The 15,560-nt window shown below is 45.4% G+C and overlaps 3 protein-coding genes and 1 long non-coding RNA gene across 4 annotated transcripts; 1 reads left to right on the top strand and 3 right to left on the bottom strand.

Moving 5' to 3' along the window:
• Positions 1–828: 828 nt before the first annotated feature.
• Positions 829–2,513, bottom strand: LOC133923602 (uncharacterized). Its single transcript, XR_009910650.1, has 4 exons — positions 2,265–2,513; positions 1,760–1,846; positions 1,525–1,571; positions 829–1,437 (listed from the first exon to the last, which is right to left on the bottom strand). It is a non-coding gene; the product is annotated as an uncharacterized LOC133923602 (long non-coding RNA).
• Positions 2,514–2,731: 218 nt separating this feature from the next.
• On the bottom strand, positions 2,732–6,986 carry LOC133924687 (uncharacterized). Its single transcript, XM_062370341.1, has 5 exons — positions 6,514–6,986; positions 5,646–6,037; positions 4,955–5,054; positions 3,963–4,102; positions 2,732–3,386 (listed from the first exon to the last, which is right to left on the bottom strand). Exons 1-5 carry the CDS (start codon positions 6,862–6,864, stop codon positions 2,969–2,971), a joined length of 1,401 nt encoding a protein of 466 aa, XP_062226325.1. The 5' UTR covers positions 6,865–6,986; the 3' UTR covers positions 2,732–2,968.
• A 3,623-nt stretch (positions 6,987–10,609) lies between these two features.
• On the top strand, positions 10,610–12,073 carry LOC133924688 (vegetative cell wall protein gp1-like). Its single transcript, XM_062370342.1, has one exon. The coding sequence runs from the start codon at positions 10,647–10,649 to the stop codon at positions 11,949–11,951; it is 1,305 nt and encodes a 434-aa protein (XP_062226326.1). The 5' UTR covers positions 10,610–10,646; the 3' UTR covers positions 11,952–12,073.
• A 1,958-nt stretch (positions 12,074–14,031) lies between these two features.
• On the bottom strand, positions 14,032–15,089 carry LOC133923603 (mavicyanin-like). The gene is made up of 2 exons (XM_062368882.1): positions 14,623–15,089; positions 14,032–14,461 (listed from the first exon to the last, which is right to left on the bottom strand). Exons 1-2 carry the CDS (start codon positions 14,789–14,791, stop codon positions 14,073–14,075), a joined length of 558 nt encoding a protein of 185 aa, XP_062224866.1. The 5' UTR covers positions 14,792–15,089; the 3' UTR covers positions 14,032–14,072.
• Positions 15,090–15,560: the final 471 nt, after the last annotated feature.

Consider the following 15,560-nt stretch of genomic DNA (forward strand, 5'->3'; position numbering starts at 1 on the left):
AATCATAGATGATACAATTAAATACCTACATAAACTGTTTTATATTTAAAACTTAACCGTAAAGCATCATACTTGAATTACTCCTTTATGCATCTATCAACACCTTAAGTAGTATATGGCTTGCTGAGTACCTTCCATACTCACTCTTGCTGTTATTCAGATGAGGAAGCCGATACCGACTTCACCAGAGGTGAAGGCAAGGATGAAGAGTAGAGTTAGAAGTCACGTTCGCACCCTAGTTGCTTGTGGCATGGGTTGTCGTCTTTCTACTAGGCTTTTGGTTGGCCGTTCGGCCAAGTTTGTATTAATGGTGTGGTTTGTAAACCTTTGTACTCTGAACCTTAATGTTTATGTACGAAGTTTGACTGTGATACTATAACTGTTATATTATATTTATTAGCTACTTCATCTATGGACTGATATAGGAGGTACAGGGGATCTCGAGTTTGGGGTCTTACACTTTATACCCGTCCAATCCCTGATCTTCAATTTTCTATAATACATAGGTATGCCAAGATATTTGAATGGTGATTACTAATATAACACATGAATAACTGTGTGTATTGGTCTTCATATTTCTTTGCATCACCATAATAGAACAATCTACTTTTGTGAAATTTTATCTCGAGTCCAAAGAGCTGTTCGAAGACACGTAGAAGGAGTTTCATATTTTTTGTATGCTCTAGAAAAAGAATTTACACATGATAATATTGTTGACTCCTCTCTGTCGCTCCGTCATCCTCGGGTCGACATGCATGACGCCAGTCCTAGCACCACATCAGCCATGACTGACGCAGGCAGCATCATCAGCCCAAGGCCGCCTCTGTGCACCCTCAGCTTCTGCCTAGTCCACTACGTCGCCGCGGCCACGGACACTGTTGAAGCTGCTGCACACCTCGGGCGACTCCTTCGTGACCCTGCCACCGACCACTCCTCCATGCCGGATCTTGATGATCTGCGTTAATGGACGAGGCCACCCAAGCTTGCAAGTGGAGCTGGCCTCCCCCTCGTGCTGGGGAAAGCCCCAACCTCGTTGTTGGTAAGATTCCGGGTGAAGAGATACTGTGTATTTTTTAAGTACTAGAGATACCTTAAGTTTGTTTCAAGCTACAATTTTTTCATCAAGAATGTTTTCAATATCACATAAGGCAAATGAATTAAAAAAAATGTTGAGCTAACAGTGGTTTACAGAAGGGTGAACAAAAGCACTCAAAATTACAAATGCTGCGGCAAAATAGGGCACCTGCAAGATGATTCAGAAATAGTTAAGGAAGAGGTGAGTTCAGATGCTCAACACATGATTGGCATTGGTGCCGAACTACTAAGCCATCACATGCTTATATATTGCCGTTGGGATAGGAACATCAACTAAAATGTCATCAGATAAAGTAATTGCCAAGGGCAAAGAAAGTACCTAGTATGACCATGCAAGAAAACCTGCAATATTTCAGAACTTATTCAGCCAAAAAACACAGAAATATGCTGATTAAGGATCAGATAAAGGTCTTGGTGAAAAGCTATTACATGGGTAAATCCTCCTAGCTGCCCCACAGTAAGTAGTATCTCTTCACCTAGAATTGGAGCCAAAATAGGCATTACAGTTAGCTGCAAATATGATCGTAAGTCTGGGTGTCAACAATTAAATAACTACACTCGCAGCCTTGATATGACTAAAAGTTTAACATTGTGACATCACGAAAATTCAAGGGTACAATTCTACAATCATACAACAGTTCTTCTGCTATAATGGTGTTGGTACCTGTGATAGCATTCCGGCAGCACCGGCAATTAGATGTAGATTAGCAAACTCATCTTTGCTGTAACCAAACTGTGCCTTCAGGTAGTACTGCAAATGAATCGATCATTGATTAGCATATAACGTATGAAAACATATAAATCATGGCAAGTGGGTGCAACTGAAAAAAGAAGTACAATTCAAGAAGTGGTGATACACTCCTGCAACGAACCAAAAGACAATAGTTTCACCAAGTATAATTAAGACAACCAAATTAAAACAATCAATTAGGCCACACACACACGCTTGTTGAATGCTAGAACTTCTCCAAGATTCTACCCTTCAACTTCAAAGGTTTGCAGATATATTAACAGGTATTGCGGATATCTGGTGAATGCTTGAACTTCTCCAAGATTCTAAATTACAAATGAATCACAAACATGATCGAAAGGGTCAACTTGAGTTTTACAGGCAATAAATTGAAACCCATATCATATTATGGGAGGGAAAAATAGATACCACATCATACCAGCAAACATGATCCAACATGATCGAAAGGGTCAACTTGGCGATTCTGGTTTGGCTTGGCTGCGGATGGTGGCGCGAATCGTTGCGCCTTGCGCCTCTAGGCTTCAGGCCCGTTTGAGACGCCGAAGGATGTTTAGCGTAGAAAGAGCCTTACCTCCGCAAGAAACAGATCCTTTCAAGCAAGGTAGGAGAGGAATTGTAACAGCGCCGAAAGGAAGACCAAGATCTAACTTTCACTGAAGAATATGATGTTGAGAGATAAATCGATTTACCTAAGGATGAATAAAAGATCATTGTGCCGGTCACGGTCATAAATCTTGTCGCCCAGTGGGCGAAGGTCTACATCAAGCGCAGTGTGAGTTCTCAAAGATTGTCAGCATATTCCACACCAGGTGGCCACAAAACAAATCATTCTGAACGAAACATTCTATAGCATCATAAAATATGATAATGTACGTGGGAACCAAATGCATAGGCCTCACGACCTTAAATGAGCCTCTTGTTTTTAGCTTATTTTTCTGACTGATGAAGCCAAAACATCCACGTTCTACAGAGGCAAGAAAAAAATTACAACTGATCTATGATGTACATCAAACCTGGCACACGGGTTTGGTGTAACTCACACCTACACTCCAATTCAGAAACAAGGTTAATCGAAACAGAAAAGTAAAGAGATTGATTGGGTTATTGTGGAACTGGTTGATTCTACCTGCGCTTTACTTCAGTTTTCGACCGAACCTCTCTAAGCCTCCCATCAGTTCCGTAGTCTTTCTCCATCACCAGATTGATACCTTCTTCTGAGTACCACCCAACCCCTATACAGAGCACACCATCTTTGTCGATATCAACATAGGCAGTGACACCACCGGGTAACCAAAGCACAGTGACGTCTTGCATGTCGAGCAGCTCCTCCTCCCCAAAGAAAACTGAGCTCTCTGGCATGGTTCTCTTCTTCACAGTCTCCATGCATAAGTATACAAAAAAAGCACCACCCTCTAGTTCTTGCATTTCATCACTGAAAATTGGTGTTGCACTAACTTCATATACTTTCCAGGAACCTGTCAGTTCTGATGGTTTGGTCCGGTTTCTTTGAGAGAAAGGTTTAAGGTTAATTGTTGTATCGCTGCAGAGAAGATAAATGCGATCTATTAAAAAAGCCTGGCAAAGTCTTTCAGGGAAAAAAAAAGCTTGTACAGTCAATATTGTTCCAAAGTAGGCACAATCTACACCCAGACCACACGGAACTATTTCTCTTGTTAGGAAAAAAAAAAGATTATCATTCAGCTCATCTGGTCCATTCCTGTCCCACATGAACAGAAAATCTGGAGCTATTCAATCAAGTGCCTCATGTTTCGACTTTAAGGTTTCACAATTTCTCTGGTTAGCGTCTGCATAGTGTTACTGGTGAACCAAGGTTTACATTCAAAGCACCCAGTCAATATAGGAGTGCCAGAAAATTGTACCAAGAAAAGCTTACTGCATTTTTGTGTTTATGTGAACTTGCTGCGCTAGTTTGCTTTCTAAATAGCCTTGGTTAAAATGGATTTTTCCAGAAAAGTATTGTTCTTAGTCCTTTCTGGATTGGTCCCACCAATCTAGAACTATGGTTAATACATGTGTGTTAAATACAAACAGAACTATGCCATCAGGAGAAAAGTAGATGGATAAACTTTTTGGAATTGATGAAGCAGAGTCTTATTCTTCAACATGGATATTTGTTGGGCTGACCCATTGTTCTTCATACACAGCAACCCTTACAATTTGTATGTTAGCTCCTCCTTCATTAAACTCAATTGCATGCACAATCCGCAACCTCTTGTGGCAACCTTTAACAAGACACTAAAATACAAATGGGTGCCATAAGTTATCAATGGGTAAAACAGACAGCATTAAAAGAATCTCAAGACGCAAGAATCACAGGCATCTAGACACAAAATGGTATGCATACCTAATGGCCACAGGAGCCTCTTTCCAAATGGGATGTTGTAACTTGAAAATTGCATTTTTAGAGGACAAGTGGGTAATTACTATTATAATATGCATATATCTCCAGAAGACAAATTGGGACTTAGGAAGGGTTCTTTTTCCTTTAAAAAAATGCATACTTACCACTACCAGGCTAACACACCATAAGATGCATGTGCGTGACTCATGAATTTGCTATTTAGAGACCTGTATAATTCATTGTAAAACCTAGAAGTGACACATTCACTGCACATTGGGAAAAACTATAATGAGCAATAAAGCTGCATAAAAGGAAAAATATTTGTTTCTCTATAACAGGTAAAGAAACACAACCTCTCAAAAGAAGACATTCAACAGAAGATGGTTTTCAAGCAAGGATACAGTGTGTTGAATGGTTTTCAAGCAAGAATATGGTACCAGCCTAATTTTTATTGGGTCAACACTATAGCCTCTCGTGGTACTTTGCTTGGACAGTCAAAATGTCCGTCTAGCAAAGCCTAACCAGTAAAGTTATGGCATGCGAAAATAAAAGAAAGACATGGAATGCATCTTCCCTACAGTTTTTTTTTTTAAAAAAAAAGATGTTCTCGTATGGATCTGTGGATGCCAACAAGCAACTTAGGTTCCTGAGCATATAGAAAGAAGTGTTTTTATCATTGAAGTAACCCAAAACATGTGTATGTCGTCTTCGAAAAATGAAAAGGAAAACTTAATTGGAGTACGTACTTGCTCAAACTTATATGTTGGTGAAAGGAAGTATTTTGAATCATCGTATTCGCCAATTTCTATATCAACTGGACCTCTAGAGTATGATCCATCCTGAAAATGAAACGGACAGTGGTCAAAAGTGTAGGTAATGGACTACTCATAAACAAGAAGACATACGTGTAGCATTACTGAATTAAAATAGCAATGATGATAACCCAATTTTTCACAGAAGAATAGAGACCAGAGAATAATGCATTATTGCGCTTGAACAAGAATAAATAAACAAAGCATCAAAGTCATTTAACTTAAATGCACTGAGGAATGGACTGCTGATAGGTCTTCCATACAGATCTACATGTACAGTAGCTCTTACCATAGTATGGCATTAAATTCACAACTAGCTTCCTTTTCTCACACAAAATGCCATTTAACTGTGGAAGGTTGCCAGGAAATGGATTTTTATACCAAAATTTACAATTTAACAAATGAAGATCTTGCAGCCAACAAAAGTAACAAATTCCAGATTCTACAATACATAGTAAAATATTATTAATTTCCATTCAAAAAATATTAATGACAATAAAAAATATGCCATGGTTCTCAATGAGTAACAAATATAAAGGTTGCAGACAGGCAGATCACTAGAAGTATTTCAGAAAGACAAAAAAAATGGGGGTGAAGAGTGAAGACAAAAGAATCCCACCTCAAAAATACGATTCCTGGCTCCACAGCAAAAGTTTCTTCATCAAGTACATCGCTCCTCTTAAGATCAAAAGACTCATATGCAGGCAAATCAACAGTTCTCTTCCCACTGGAAGTGTCCTGACTCCCACCATCATATGCTGCAATCAGTTCCTCAGCTTCCCTGAAGTGATTGATCTGAACCCAATTTGTCTTCCTTCGGATCTCTGACCCATGAACACTATCAAAAGACTTCTCAATGTGAGAAAGAGTGTAGCAATCATAAAGGTACTCCTCTTTGCTCCCAACTCCAACAGGCTCCATCTCTGCTGTGATTGGCGAGAAGACAGATCCAACACCCTTCCATTGACCGCTTAAGCTACTAGCAAAGGTATCCAAAGAAGGCTTTATAACAGGTTCCTAAGGTTGAAAACTAACAATATCAGAAGTATGCACCAAATTGTTAGGAATTATAAACGTTAAATTGTTAAGTATACAATTTGGTGGGAATATGCTTTTCTCTCCAGCTTAATCTCCACTATTTCCGACTATATAAATCAGACCATCACTAACTAGCATGCCTTGAACCAAACTATCCGACCATCGAAAAATACAACAAATTCAAATTATGACAAAAGTGCACGCTGGAGGCCAAACTGCAGCAGCCATTGGCTAAAGCCTACATAAAATCGCTTTAAACTACTGATTGATGCGTATAACAAAAGCAATCGGTTGAATTTCGTAGGACGAACAGGACCCTCCAGTCCTCCACTATTCCTCTAAAATGGTAATACTAGAGACACTCAGACAGTGTCAGACACGTATACACCCTACAGTTATAATCACTGCAACTAGACGTTCTGGACTTCTGGACAGATTGATAGTAGCATGAATACCTGAGTTTGGAGCACGGTCTCGACCTCCACGAGCATAGCGCCGGACACCATAACCCTCGAGCCCGCATCCTTCCCCTTCCTCCTCCCCGGAGGCGGCGGCGGCGGCAGGTGGCGTCCGCCCGGGTGCCTCCTGCGGCGCTGCTTCGGGGCCCGGGCCACCTCCTTGGCGGCGCGGTCGTTATCGACGCTCCAGACGTTCTCCTTCCCCCTCGGCGACGCCTTGCCGCCCCCGGCGGAGCTCGAGACGGAAGCCCTAGGCGGCGCGGCGCGGGGGGAGAAGGCGCGGAGGCGGGGCACGGGGAGGGTGAGGCCGCCGCCGCCGCTGCATGCGCCCAGGCACGGCGGCTGCATGCTTTGCTGCTAGTTGCTCGATCGATGGGCGCGTGAGCGGTTTCTCGGTGAGTGTGAAGAAGCTGCGCGCCTGCGCGAGGGGGAAATTGGCTTGGGGATAGTGCCTCCGAGAACGCAGTGAGATTGACATGCGGGACCCCCAGTGCGCAAGCCTCATCTACGTGGAAAGATACATTTCTTTTTTTTCTTTTTTTTTTCGCGCGGAGAAAAGCGTCTTTTCGATATACGCCTTTTGCCTCTCGGAGAGAAATACGCTTTCTTAGGTCTAGAAAGCAATCTATACCTTCTCAGATTAGAAGATGGAACGGTACGCAAGTGGCTATACAAGGCACGGAAGAAAATTGCACAAATAGCAAGCATTTATAAGTTCTCTCAAATAATTAAGAGCTCCGTATTTCATGGAAGCAATCATACAAGTATAGCCCAAAGAGAAGACCACGTCATTTCTTTCCCAATACAAATCTCATTTTTCAGTCATTACATCATTATTACTTATAGACTAATATGCAATAAATAAGAGTAAGATGATTATTTTACATTTTATCTTAATATTTATGACTAAGTCTAAAACGTCATGTATTGTGAGATAGAAGAGTAACAAACTAAAAGTTATCATGGCCAACACTCATTTATGAATAAGTTGTAAATTTTCACTTATTTCTTCTACCTCAGATCACAAGATCTTGAACTACTACCACTAGAGACTGGGAGGACTCTGAGGGTATCCAAGGTGTGCACTGGGGTAGAGGGGCTACCCCTTGCCCTACTGGATCCACCCTTGGTATGAGTCCAAGTAATTTCTGATATTTCTATCATCTGCAAGCTATTTCTGACAATTCTATCGTCTGCATCAATCCATCTTTAAAAATCCCGATGATGATCGAGACTCACGCCTAAAGGAATCCTAAATCTAATGGGAAGATACGAAAATTAGGACCGGATTTTCTTGACTTGGCCTAGCGCTTCCCACCACCATTATTTGTGGCCCCTCTACTTCTCTACCTATGATAATCTCACTAGCGGTGAGAGGAGCGAGGTCCTGTGTTTCTCATAGATCTACTAGTATGATCTATTTTCTCTCAATTAAAATTATGATGTGCTAAAATTTCTCATAATGGTTGCGGTGGTACGACAATCATGTAGAATTGGATTCTCCACCTCTTCTCTGACAATGATAGCATCATCGATGGTGGCGACTCCGGTGAAGCGCATGGTAGGTTAGTTTTTCTCCATCTCTTTGTGGTATAGTGGGAGAATTTCATCGTCCTTCGTTATGTTTCCAAGCTATTGGATTCGATGAATCCGTGGAAGATTGTGCTAGATTTGATCATTTAACTCTTTCGACGAGTGCACCGTCGATGTTCATTCAGAGTCTCATATGCATTTTGTAAGTGGATTTGAGGTGTTTGCTATTGCAGCGATCCAATGGTTATGGTTTCTCATCAAAGTTGGTACAAGGTTTAAACTTTGGTTCAATGATATGCTTTGCTGCTATTGCGAGGTGAAGTGAAGAACGGTGAAGATTATGAGAGGTGAACAAGAGAACTTGGTTGTGTTGTCTCTATAATTTCTTTATTTCTCAGGTACGGATGTATTTATTTCAGGTTTAATACAACTCGAGTCCTTTTGAAGGAAAAAAACTAACAGGAAGACGCACTGTGCCGCTTGGCGACCAATCCTAGCTCCATCACAGTGCTCGTGCTCCAACTACGCCGCGAATGCTTGGTTTGGTGATTATGGCACGTCCACTGCTTACGGCGGTTGGCCCAGTCCTGTCAAACAGCTCTCGGTAGCTTACGCGAGATCACTGCGCGTACCACGGTTTGGTCAGGAAAACGACATCTATTCAATGCAATAGAGCTCTGTTCTCCGGTAACCTACGAGAATTCTCTTATTAGAGAATAAATATAAAGAATTTTGATCTTCACGAATTTATATAGGACGAGAACGAGAAGACACTTCCGTCTCTGTTCCTCATTATATCATAATATCACACATATACTTGTTTTTATATATATATAAACATTATATTACACGGTGAAAATAATAAATTACTCTTATATTTTTTTAACCTACGATATTTAACTCATCTCATTTAATTACCCTCATATATATTAATAAGTTACTTATTTATATTACAAACACATTATTAATATATAGAAATAATCAACTATAATTTAATTTTACATCCCATTAAAGACTGACTCTCGCAAAATTCTCCATAAAAATAAGTATGAAAAAACTTCACCGATAACTAAATAAGGACGAAAATAAAAAAAACATTCTCCGACCAAAATTGGTCCGTTGTCATCCCTAATTCAATCTAATTGTTAGGAGCCGGAGGAGGGCTTCAATTTTTCCCGGGCTCATTCATTCCGGCCGATCAGTGACTAACCACTCCCCATGCCACCGACAGTGCTAATGCTAAGCCTATCACTATCAGCGCCAACCAGACCAAATATAGCTGCACAGATGTCTGCTTCTATGAACACCGCATGCAATGTTGCAGAAGTTGCTGTCAGAGTTCAGGCACGAGTGAATTAGTGTCGCTCGATGGTCAGGATCACCAGTGATTTTTGTCGCTTGATGATCATTTTGGCGATGCAAAAGCAGTACTAACAACAACCAAAGCAAATGCTATTTTGAAGCATCTATCGTACCATACCATGCATTGATGAAGGGCATATACCACAACAATGCGCCGCTATGATCAGAACAAAGTGTATTTTTTCTTGAAACGAACTAATGATCAGAATTGGTAGTCGGAGAGAATTCCAAACGAAAAAGAAGGCGGCCTTTCTTCCCTTGCGATGCAAGGCGCCCCAGGCCTCTCCAAATATTGTCAGCACTCTGCCATGTTACACTCGCCACTCGGTATCAGAAGGGAAAAGGAGGAGGAAAAACCACAGGCTCGAACGTGGCGGTGGTTGCACTAATGCATGGCTAATCATTGTACCACAGATATGAATCGAAGCGGCCCTAGTGTGATAACAGAAGGAGAAGCCTTATTGCGAGCGGTCTATCCAGGCTGTCCATGGAGACTCTATGTCCATGGAGACTCTATGCCTGGATCTAGTTTGCGAGTCCCTTTCAGGTTTAAGAGGCGAGGACGGAAGGAGGAGCCTTGGTGGTTAGAGCTGAAATTTATAAACGGTTGTTTGACAGAGTTCTCGCTAATTTTATTTTATAAGTTAATATGTAAGCTCAGCTAAATAAGTTTTTAATCAGTTAAGATTATATTTGACAGGACTCTAGCTCCCAGTTTTATTTTAGATTTGATGTTTATAAGTTAATATAAAATAATTTAAATATATATTTTCAATTCTAGAATGTAAATAGGATGATTTACTTAAACATTTCTTATATACCATCAACTACAGCTCTATAAATTTTTAGATGTAAGAATAACCTGTTTAAAAAAAATAGAACTAAAACTCTACCAAACATAATTAAATCACCACCGTCCTATATACAAGGTGCTTGTTTAACAAAGAAGATAATTTGTACAAACTTCATGCGGCAATACATTCATAAATATCGGTGCATGAGTACCGAAAGCAGCGATTACCTATCAAATCTGTACGTATACGCATGCATGGCTGGATGATAGCTACTGCCCTCGTACTGTATAGATACGCGCGGCGTGTACGTACTGAATTGCTGCCCTACACCATAAGTATAAACTGAGCCCCACTGAGCTGTAAGATGGCTCGTTTTCTCTTAGTTTCGAGCTTTCACTGTCCGTTCTGTTTTATACACACGATCAGCAAAGCACACTATATATGGAACATCACTCGAGCTCTCGCTCCATTGCTCAGGTCAGAAACACAGAGCCGCGGCAAGAGAGAGAGAGAGAGCTTCTCTGCCAAGAGGAAGCCAAGGGGGAAGAGTTCAAGAAGGAGCCGGGCAGAATGGCTCTGGCTCCCCTCGTCCTCTCCCTCCTCCTCGTCTCCTGCGCCGCGCAGTCCCCGGCCTCATCACCGTCGGCCTCGAACGCTCCTCCGGTCAGCGCCTGGTCGCCTCAAGCCTCTGTTGCGCCACCAACAACGGCAGCCTCAGCGCCGCAGGTCTCTACCGCGCCGCCAACAGCAGCAGCCTCGGCGCCGCAGGTCTCTACCGCGCCGCCAACAGCAGCAGCCTCGGCGCCGCAGGTCTCTGCCGCGCCACCAACAACAGTAGCGGCCTCGGCGCCGCTGGCCTCTGCCGCGCCGCCAACCACAGCCGTCTCGGCGCCGCAGGTCTCTGCCGCACCTCCAACGACGGCCGCCTCGGCACCCCAGGTCTCTGCCGCGCCGCCAACCGCAGCCGCCTCGGCGCCGCAGGTCTCTGCCGCACCTCCAACAACGGTCGCCTCGGCACCCCAGGTCTCTGCCGCGCCGCCTACCACAGTTGCCTCGGCGCCGCAGGTCTCTGCCGCACCTCCAACGACGGCCGCCTCGGCACCCCAGGTCTCGGCCGCACCTCCAACCACGGTCGCCTCGGCACCGCAGGTCTCTGCCGCACCGCCCACTACCGCCACCTCGCCGTCACAAGCCTCTGCGGCGCCACCGACCACAGCTGCCTCTCCCCAGCTGGCTGCTACGTCACCTCCGGTTTCCTCTCCGCCACTAGCTGCCACGTCTCCCGTCTCTGCGCCCCCTACGGCAGTGACTGCTCTTCCTCCAGCCATGCCACCAGCGACGCTTCCTCCGGCCATCCTGCCGCCGGCATTGGCTCCATCGCCACTTCTCGCTGCCCCAGTCATGCCGCCCATCGCACCGCCGATCACGGCTCCCGTGCCAGCTCCCGTGTCCCCTGCTCCGAGCGTCGCCCCGACTCCGTCGCCCACGATGGCTCCGACTCCGTCACCCACGATGGCCCCGACTCCGTCACCCACGATGGCCCCGACTCCGTCGCCCATGATGGCTCCGGAGCTGTCACCCACGATGGCGCCGGAGCTGTCTCCGCTCAGCTCGGTGTCGGTGAGCCCTTCCCTGGCGCCAGGGCCGGCGCTCGCTCAGGAGGACGAGTCGGCGGCGCCGAGCGCATGCACCGGAGTCGCCGCTCTGGTCGCGTTGGCGGCTGCAGGGCTCGTGGTCTTGTTTTAAGTAGGGTTGCGTTTACCATTACTTCCCTACTGCCGTCACACGATCGTATTATCTTTTTGGTGTTTATGGTTGCATGTATGACTCTTGCTGTATAACACATTGATAATTTACTTCTATTTCTGAATGGATGCTGGAGCTTCTTTCGCTTTGTTGAGAGAGTTTTTGCATGTATCTCTATTCTCCGATGCGTCACGCACCGGTCCCTGTTGCTTGTCACTTGTCAAATGCATCCTCATGCCGCGCTTTTGTACGCTTGTTGTCACGTTAACGCAATTGAAGATGCCTGGATTAATCTCTTCGTAAATGTCAGTGAGGATGCACAACGGCAGAAGGATGGAGAACTCCGTAACAGTGGGTAACTGATAGTAGATCGCAGGGTTTTCTGTCTAGATCTACACACTTATCGTGAAAAACGATAGGAACTTTTACCAGGTACTGACAAAGGTACCAAGAATCGCAACGCATGTACGTGTAGTCCAGTAGAATACACACGGCCCGTGCATCCGCCACTGCAGAAGCATGTGAAAGTTTGTATCAGAGGCGACATCTGTAGGGACACTGCACCCAACAAATTCAGTGGACAAGGGCAGGCCGTGCATTCGCTGCTCACACAAAGCCGACGAAACAGAGGAAGTCCTACGATGACATCCTGAAATCATTCGCCAGCTGCAACCCATCAAAATTCAAATTTGTTCATTTCGCACAGCAACTGGCATATGTCGCGTAATTCAACATGCCACCGGAAAAGCTACTTCACCAAAGAAATCATAAACGCGTGCACCGACATGAATCGGCTCAGGAACTCGACTACTCGAGAAGGGGAGGGCAAGTGGAAAACATAGGAACGCAGGTGCCAATGCGCCATCTTGAATCGCACGGTAGAATACACAAAGCCCGTGGAAAGCGTGTGGGTAAGCCTTAGGCTAGCTCGTTCAAATTTAGACTAAATCTAAAAAAATACTGTTTTTATAGTAAACACAAGAGTAATTTGTGCCTATGGCCTGGACTGAAGTCTAGACTGCTATGAGATCGTCTTTGTATGAATCCTGAGCAGCTGGGGAGAGATGGATCTACCTACATGTGAATTGTGATCATCTAGAGTTGGTCCCCGATCCACCTGCTGCTAATGAATATTATTTTTTGGAATCAAAGAGCTTTATTTACTAGTTTTTAATGGGATTATAGTTTGAAAACAAACACCCTTGTAAGGGCAGCGGTGCAAAGATAAGCCACCCACCGCTAATCATATTAGCGATACTTATTTTCTGCATAATTGCGCAGTTTTATTACCAACATGATTAATATAAAAAAATAAAAAAAATTCAAAACACAGTAACAAATGTGCTACTGATGAAAAGGCCGTACGAAGTACAGGCCTCATGTCTCGTCTGCTCTGCTCTGCTCGCCGTTGCACCCCGCCACTAGCTGCTCCGAAGCCATAGGCTCTTTGCCTCCGCGGCCTGCAACACCTGCCTTCCAAAGTGCCAACGATCTTCCCCACTCGCTGATCGCCTCCACAATGCTCCCGCCTCTACGTGACCTGCCGCCGCGCCATCACCCATGGCCGGTCACTACTCGCTACTAAAGTCAGGGGTGGTGATTGAAACCGTGCCATCATGTCCGTTGTCAAGATGGTCGATTTCTCGTCGCCGCACAAGAGAAAACCTTGGAAACCTTTTTCTTGCCCCGACTAAAGGGCCGAGATCGGGACTTGAAAGTGACACGCCAACCGGTGTCCTTGTCCTTGCTGGGTACAGACGTACCGAACGCACGGTGCGTTCCGGACGTTTTTCCATGTGGGCGTAACGCGTGGCACTGTGCGTAAGACGAACGGACAGATCAGCAGGAGAGAGAGAGAGAGAGAAATGGGATCCTAGAAGCATCAGCGATTCAGGGTAACACTTTAGCACGCAATGTCAGAATTTCACGAAGCATGTAGAACGTTAACGGGCAATGTTTCCATCATCGGAAGGCGCGTTTCGCTCCCCCGTGTGATGCTCGTTTTTTTGCTCGTGATAAGGATTACAGGAGGAAGGAACAGAGAAAGAAAACTCTGAAAACAGGCACGAACTCTCATGCATGTCGCAATTGCAAAGATGGCATTGCAGATGAAACGCCTCATCATACAAGCAGAGCTGCCACCACGCACAGCCACGTCACCAGCAGGGGCCCCACCGTGATTCGGTGGGACCCGCCCAACACGAGCCTGGGGATGCCCGAATCGTCAGTGCTGGGCCCGAGGGCGGTCCCGGGGTCCGCCTGCGGCGTGGACTGCGGGCCCCCCGCCGGAGCTGCCGCCGGCGCCGGCGGCAGGCTGGCGAGCACGTGCAGCTTCATCCCGCCAAGGCAGTGCAGCTGGTTGCCGCAGATGAAGTACCGGTCGCCGGGCGCCGTCAGCGGCACCGTCGAGTTGCCGTCGCTCCTGGAGAGGAGCGGGTTGGCCGCGCTGCAGTTCTTGAACCCCGCCTCGTCGACCTCGTTCAGGGTGTGGTACTTCGAGTACTGGAACACTGGATCACAGAGTGCATGCAATCGTGACTAGCCCCAGCTATTACAATTTACAACACGTATCCGAATCATTGCCGTTTCGAAGATGAAAAAACACGTGGACACGCGTTAACTGCACCATGTTTTTGCTTGTACCAGACAGGGGAGTTGGCATGGTTCGTACCTAGAACGTCGCCGACGTAGAAGGTCTTGCCGTCGACCCACGACGGGAAGTCCGCGCTGAGATCCCACCCTGCGCTGTTCCCGACGTTGTAGGACACCGCATCGGCTCTCGGGGCCACGCCGTGGACGAGGAGGACACACAGCGCCAGAGCAAAGCGAGCTTGAGCCATGGACGACGGGCAGTGAACCTGGTATGCACTCCGCGCAGGGGCAGGGATCTAAGGTATCCATGCGTGCCAAAATGCTGGTATATATATGAAACGGAAGTTCTTGTTGAAGATTGGTTACCTAATCTATGGAGTGCTTAAAGGTTTGGAGCGGTCTTGCAAGCAAGCGACGCACAGAGACTGACACCATTCTTATTTCTAGATTGGAAGGTGATGCCGGGGAGGAATTCGGGGTTGTTTGGTGAGGTTTGGTGATGCGGTTTCCCCTGTGTTGTTGGTACTAGGTATTGGCGGTTAAGCAGCTTCCTGCTCCAAGCTTGGGTCTGGGAGTCGATGTCATGCATGCGTTCCTTGCTCGAGCGAGCAATCTTCTTCGTGCTTCTGCTCTTGATTCAAACTGGCTGTAAATCCAATTGGGGCTCGATGTGCGCGTGGCAGCATTTTGTTGAACAGGTAGGGCCTGTATAGAAAATAGAACGTGTCAACTATTTCGAAGGACGTTCGGTTGGCCACGAGTTCTGACTTTTACGTGTCCAGTTTACCCACGAAAAAGGGCACGGCAGTTGTTTGTTTTCCGAACACAGGGATACCCATTTCCATTACAAAGTAAAGGAATAAAGTTTTTACATCCAAGTCTTACACCAACAAAGAACAGAGTTCAGGAACCGGAGCTGAAAGGCAAGATAGACAACCTGCGAAACTAACTTTACAACGATTTGAACGAACAGTTGATAGTTCCCAGTGATTGTTTGTTAAGTTTACCACAAAGCCG

Source organism: Phragmites australis, chromosome 7 (genome assembly GCF_958298935.1).
Source record: "Phragmites australis chromosome 7, lpPhrAust1.1, whole genome shotgun sequence".
Lineage (NCBI taxonomy): Eukaryota > Viridiplantae > Streptophyta > Magnoliopsida > Poales > Poaceae > Phragmites > Phragmites australis.

Bases quoted from the DNA above. Each gene is read 5' to 3' on its own strand.
- LOC133924687 (XM_062370341.1), bottom strand. From the start codon at position 6,864: ATGCAGCCGCCGTGCCTGGGCGCATGCAGCGGCGGCGGCGGCCTCACC. The intron at 5,055-5,645 runs TTTGAGGTGGGA...CTGTCCGTTTCA, and splicing joins GTGGAGCCAGGAATCGTATT to TTTTCAGGATGGATCATACT. The intron at 3,387-3,962 runs ATAAGACTCTGC...TCTTCTCTGCAG, and splicing joins ACAAATATCCATGTTGAAGA to CGATACAACAATTAACCTTA.
- LOC133924688 (XM_062370342.1), top strand. From the start codon at position 10,647: ATGGAACATCACTCGAGCTCTCGCTCCATTGCTCAGGTCAGAAACACA.
- LOC133923603 (XM_062368882.1), bottom strand. From the start codon at position 14,791: ATGGCTCAAGCTCGCTTTGCTCTGGCGCTGTGTGTCCTCCTCGTCCAC. The intron at 14,462-14,622 runs GTACGAACCATG...TCTGTGATCCAG, and splicing joins CTACGTCGGCGACGTTCTAG to TGTTCCAGTACTCGAAGTAC.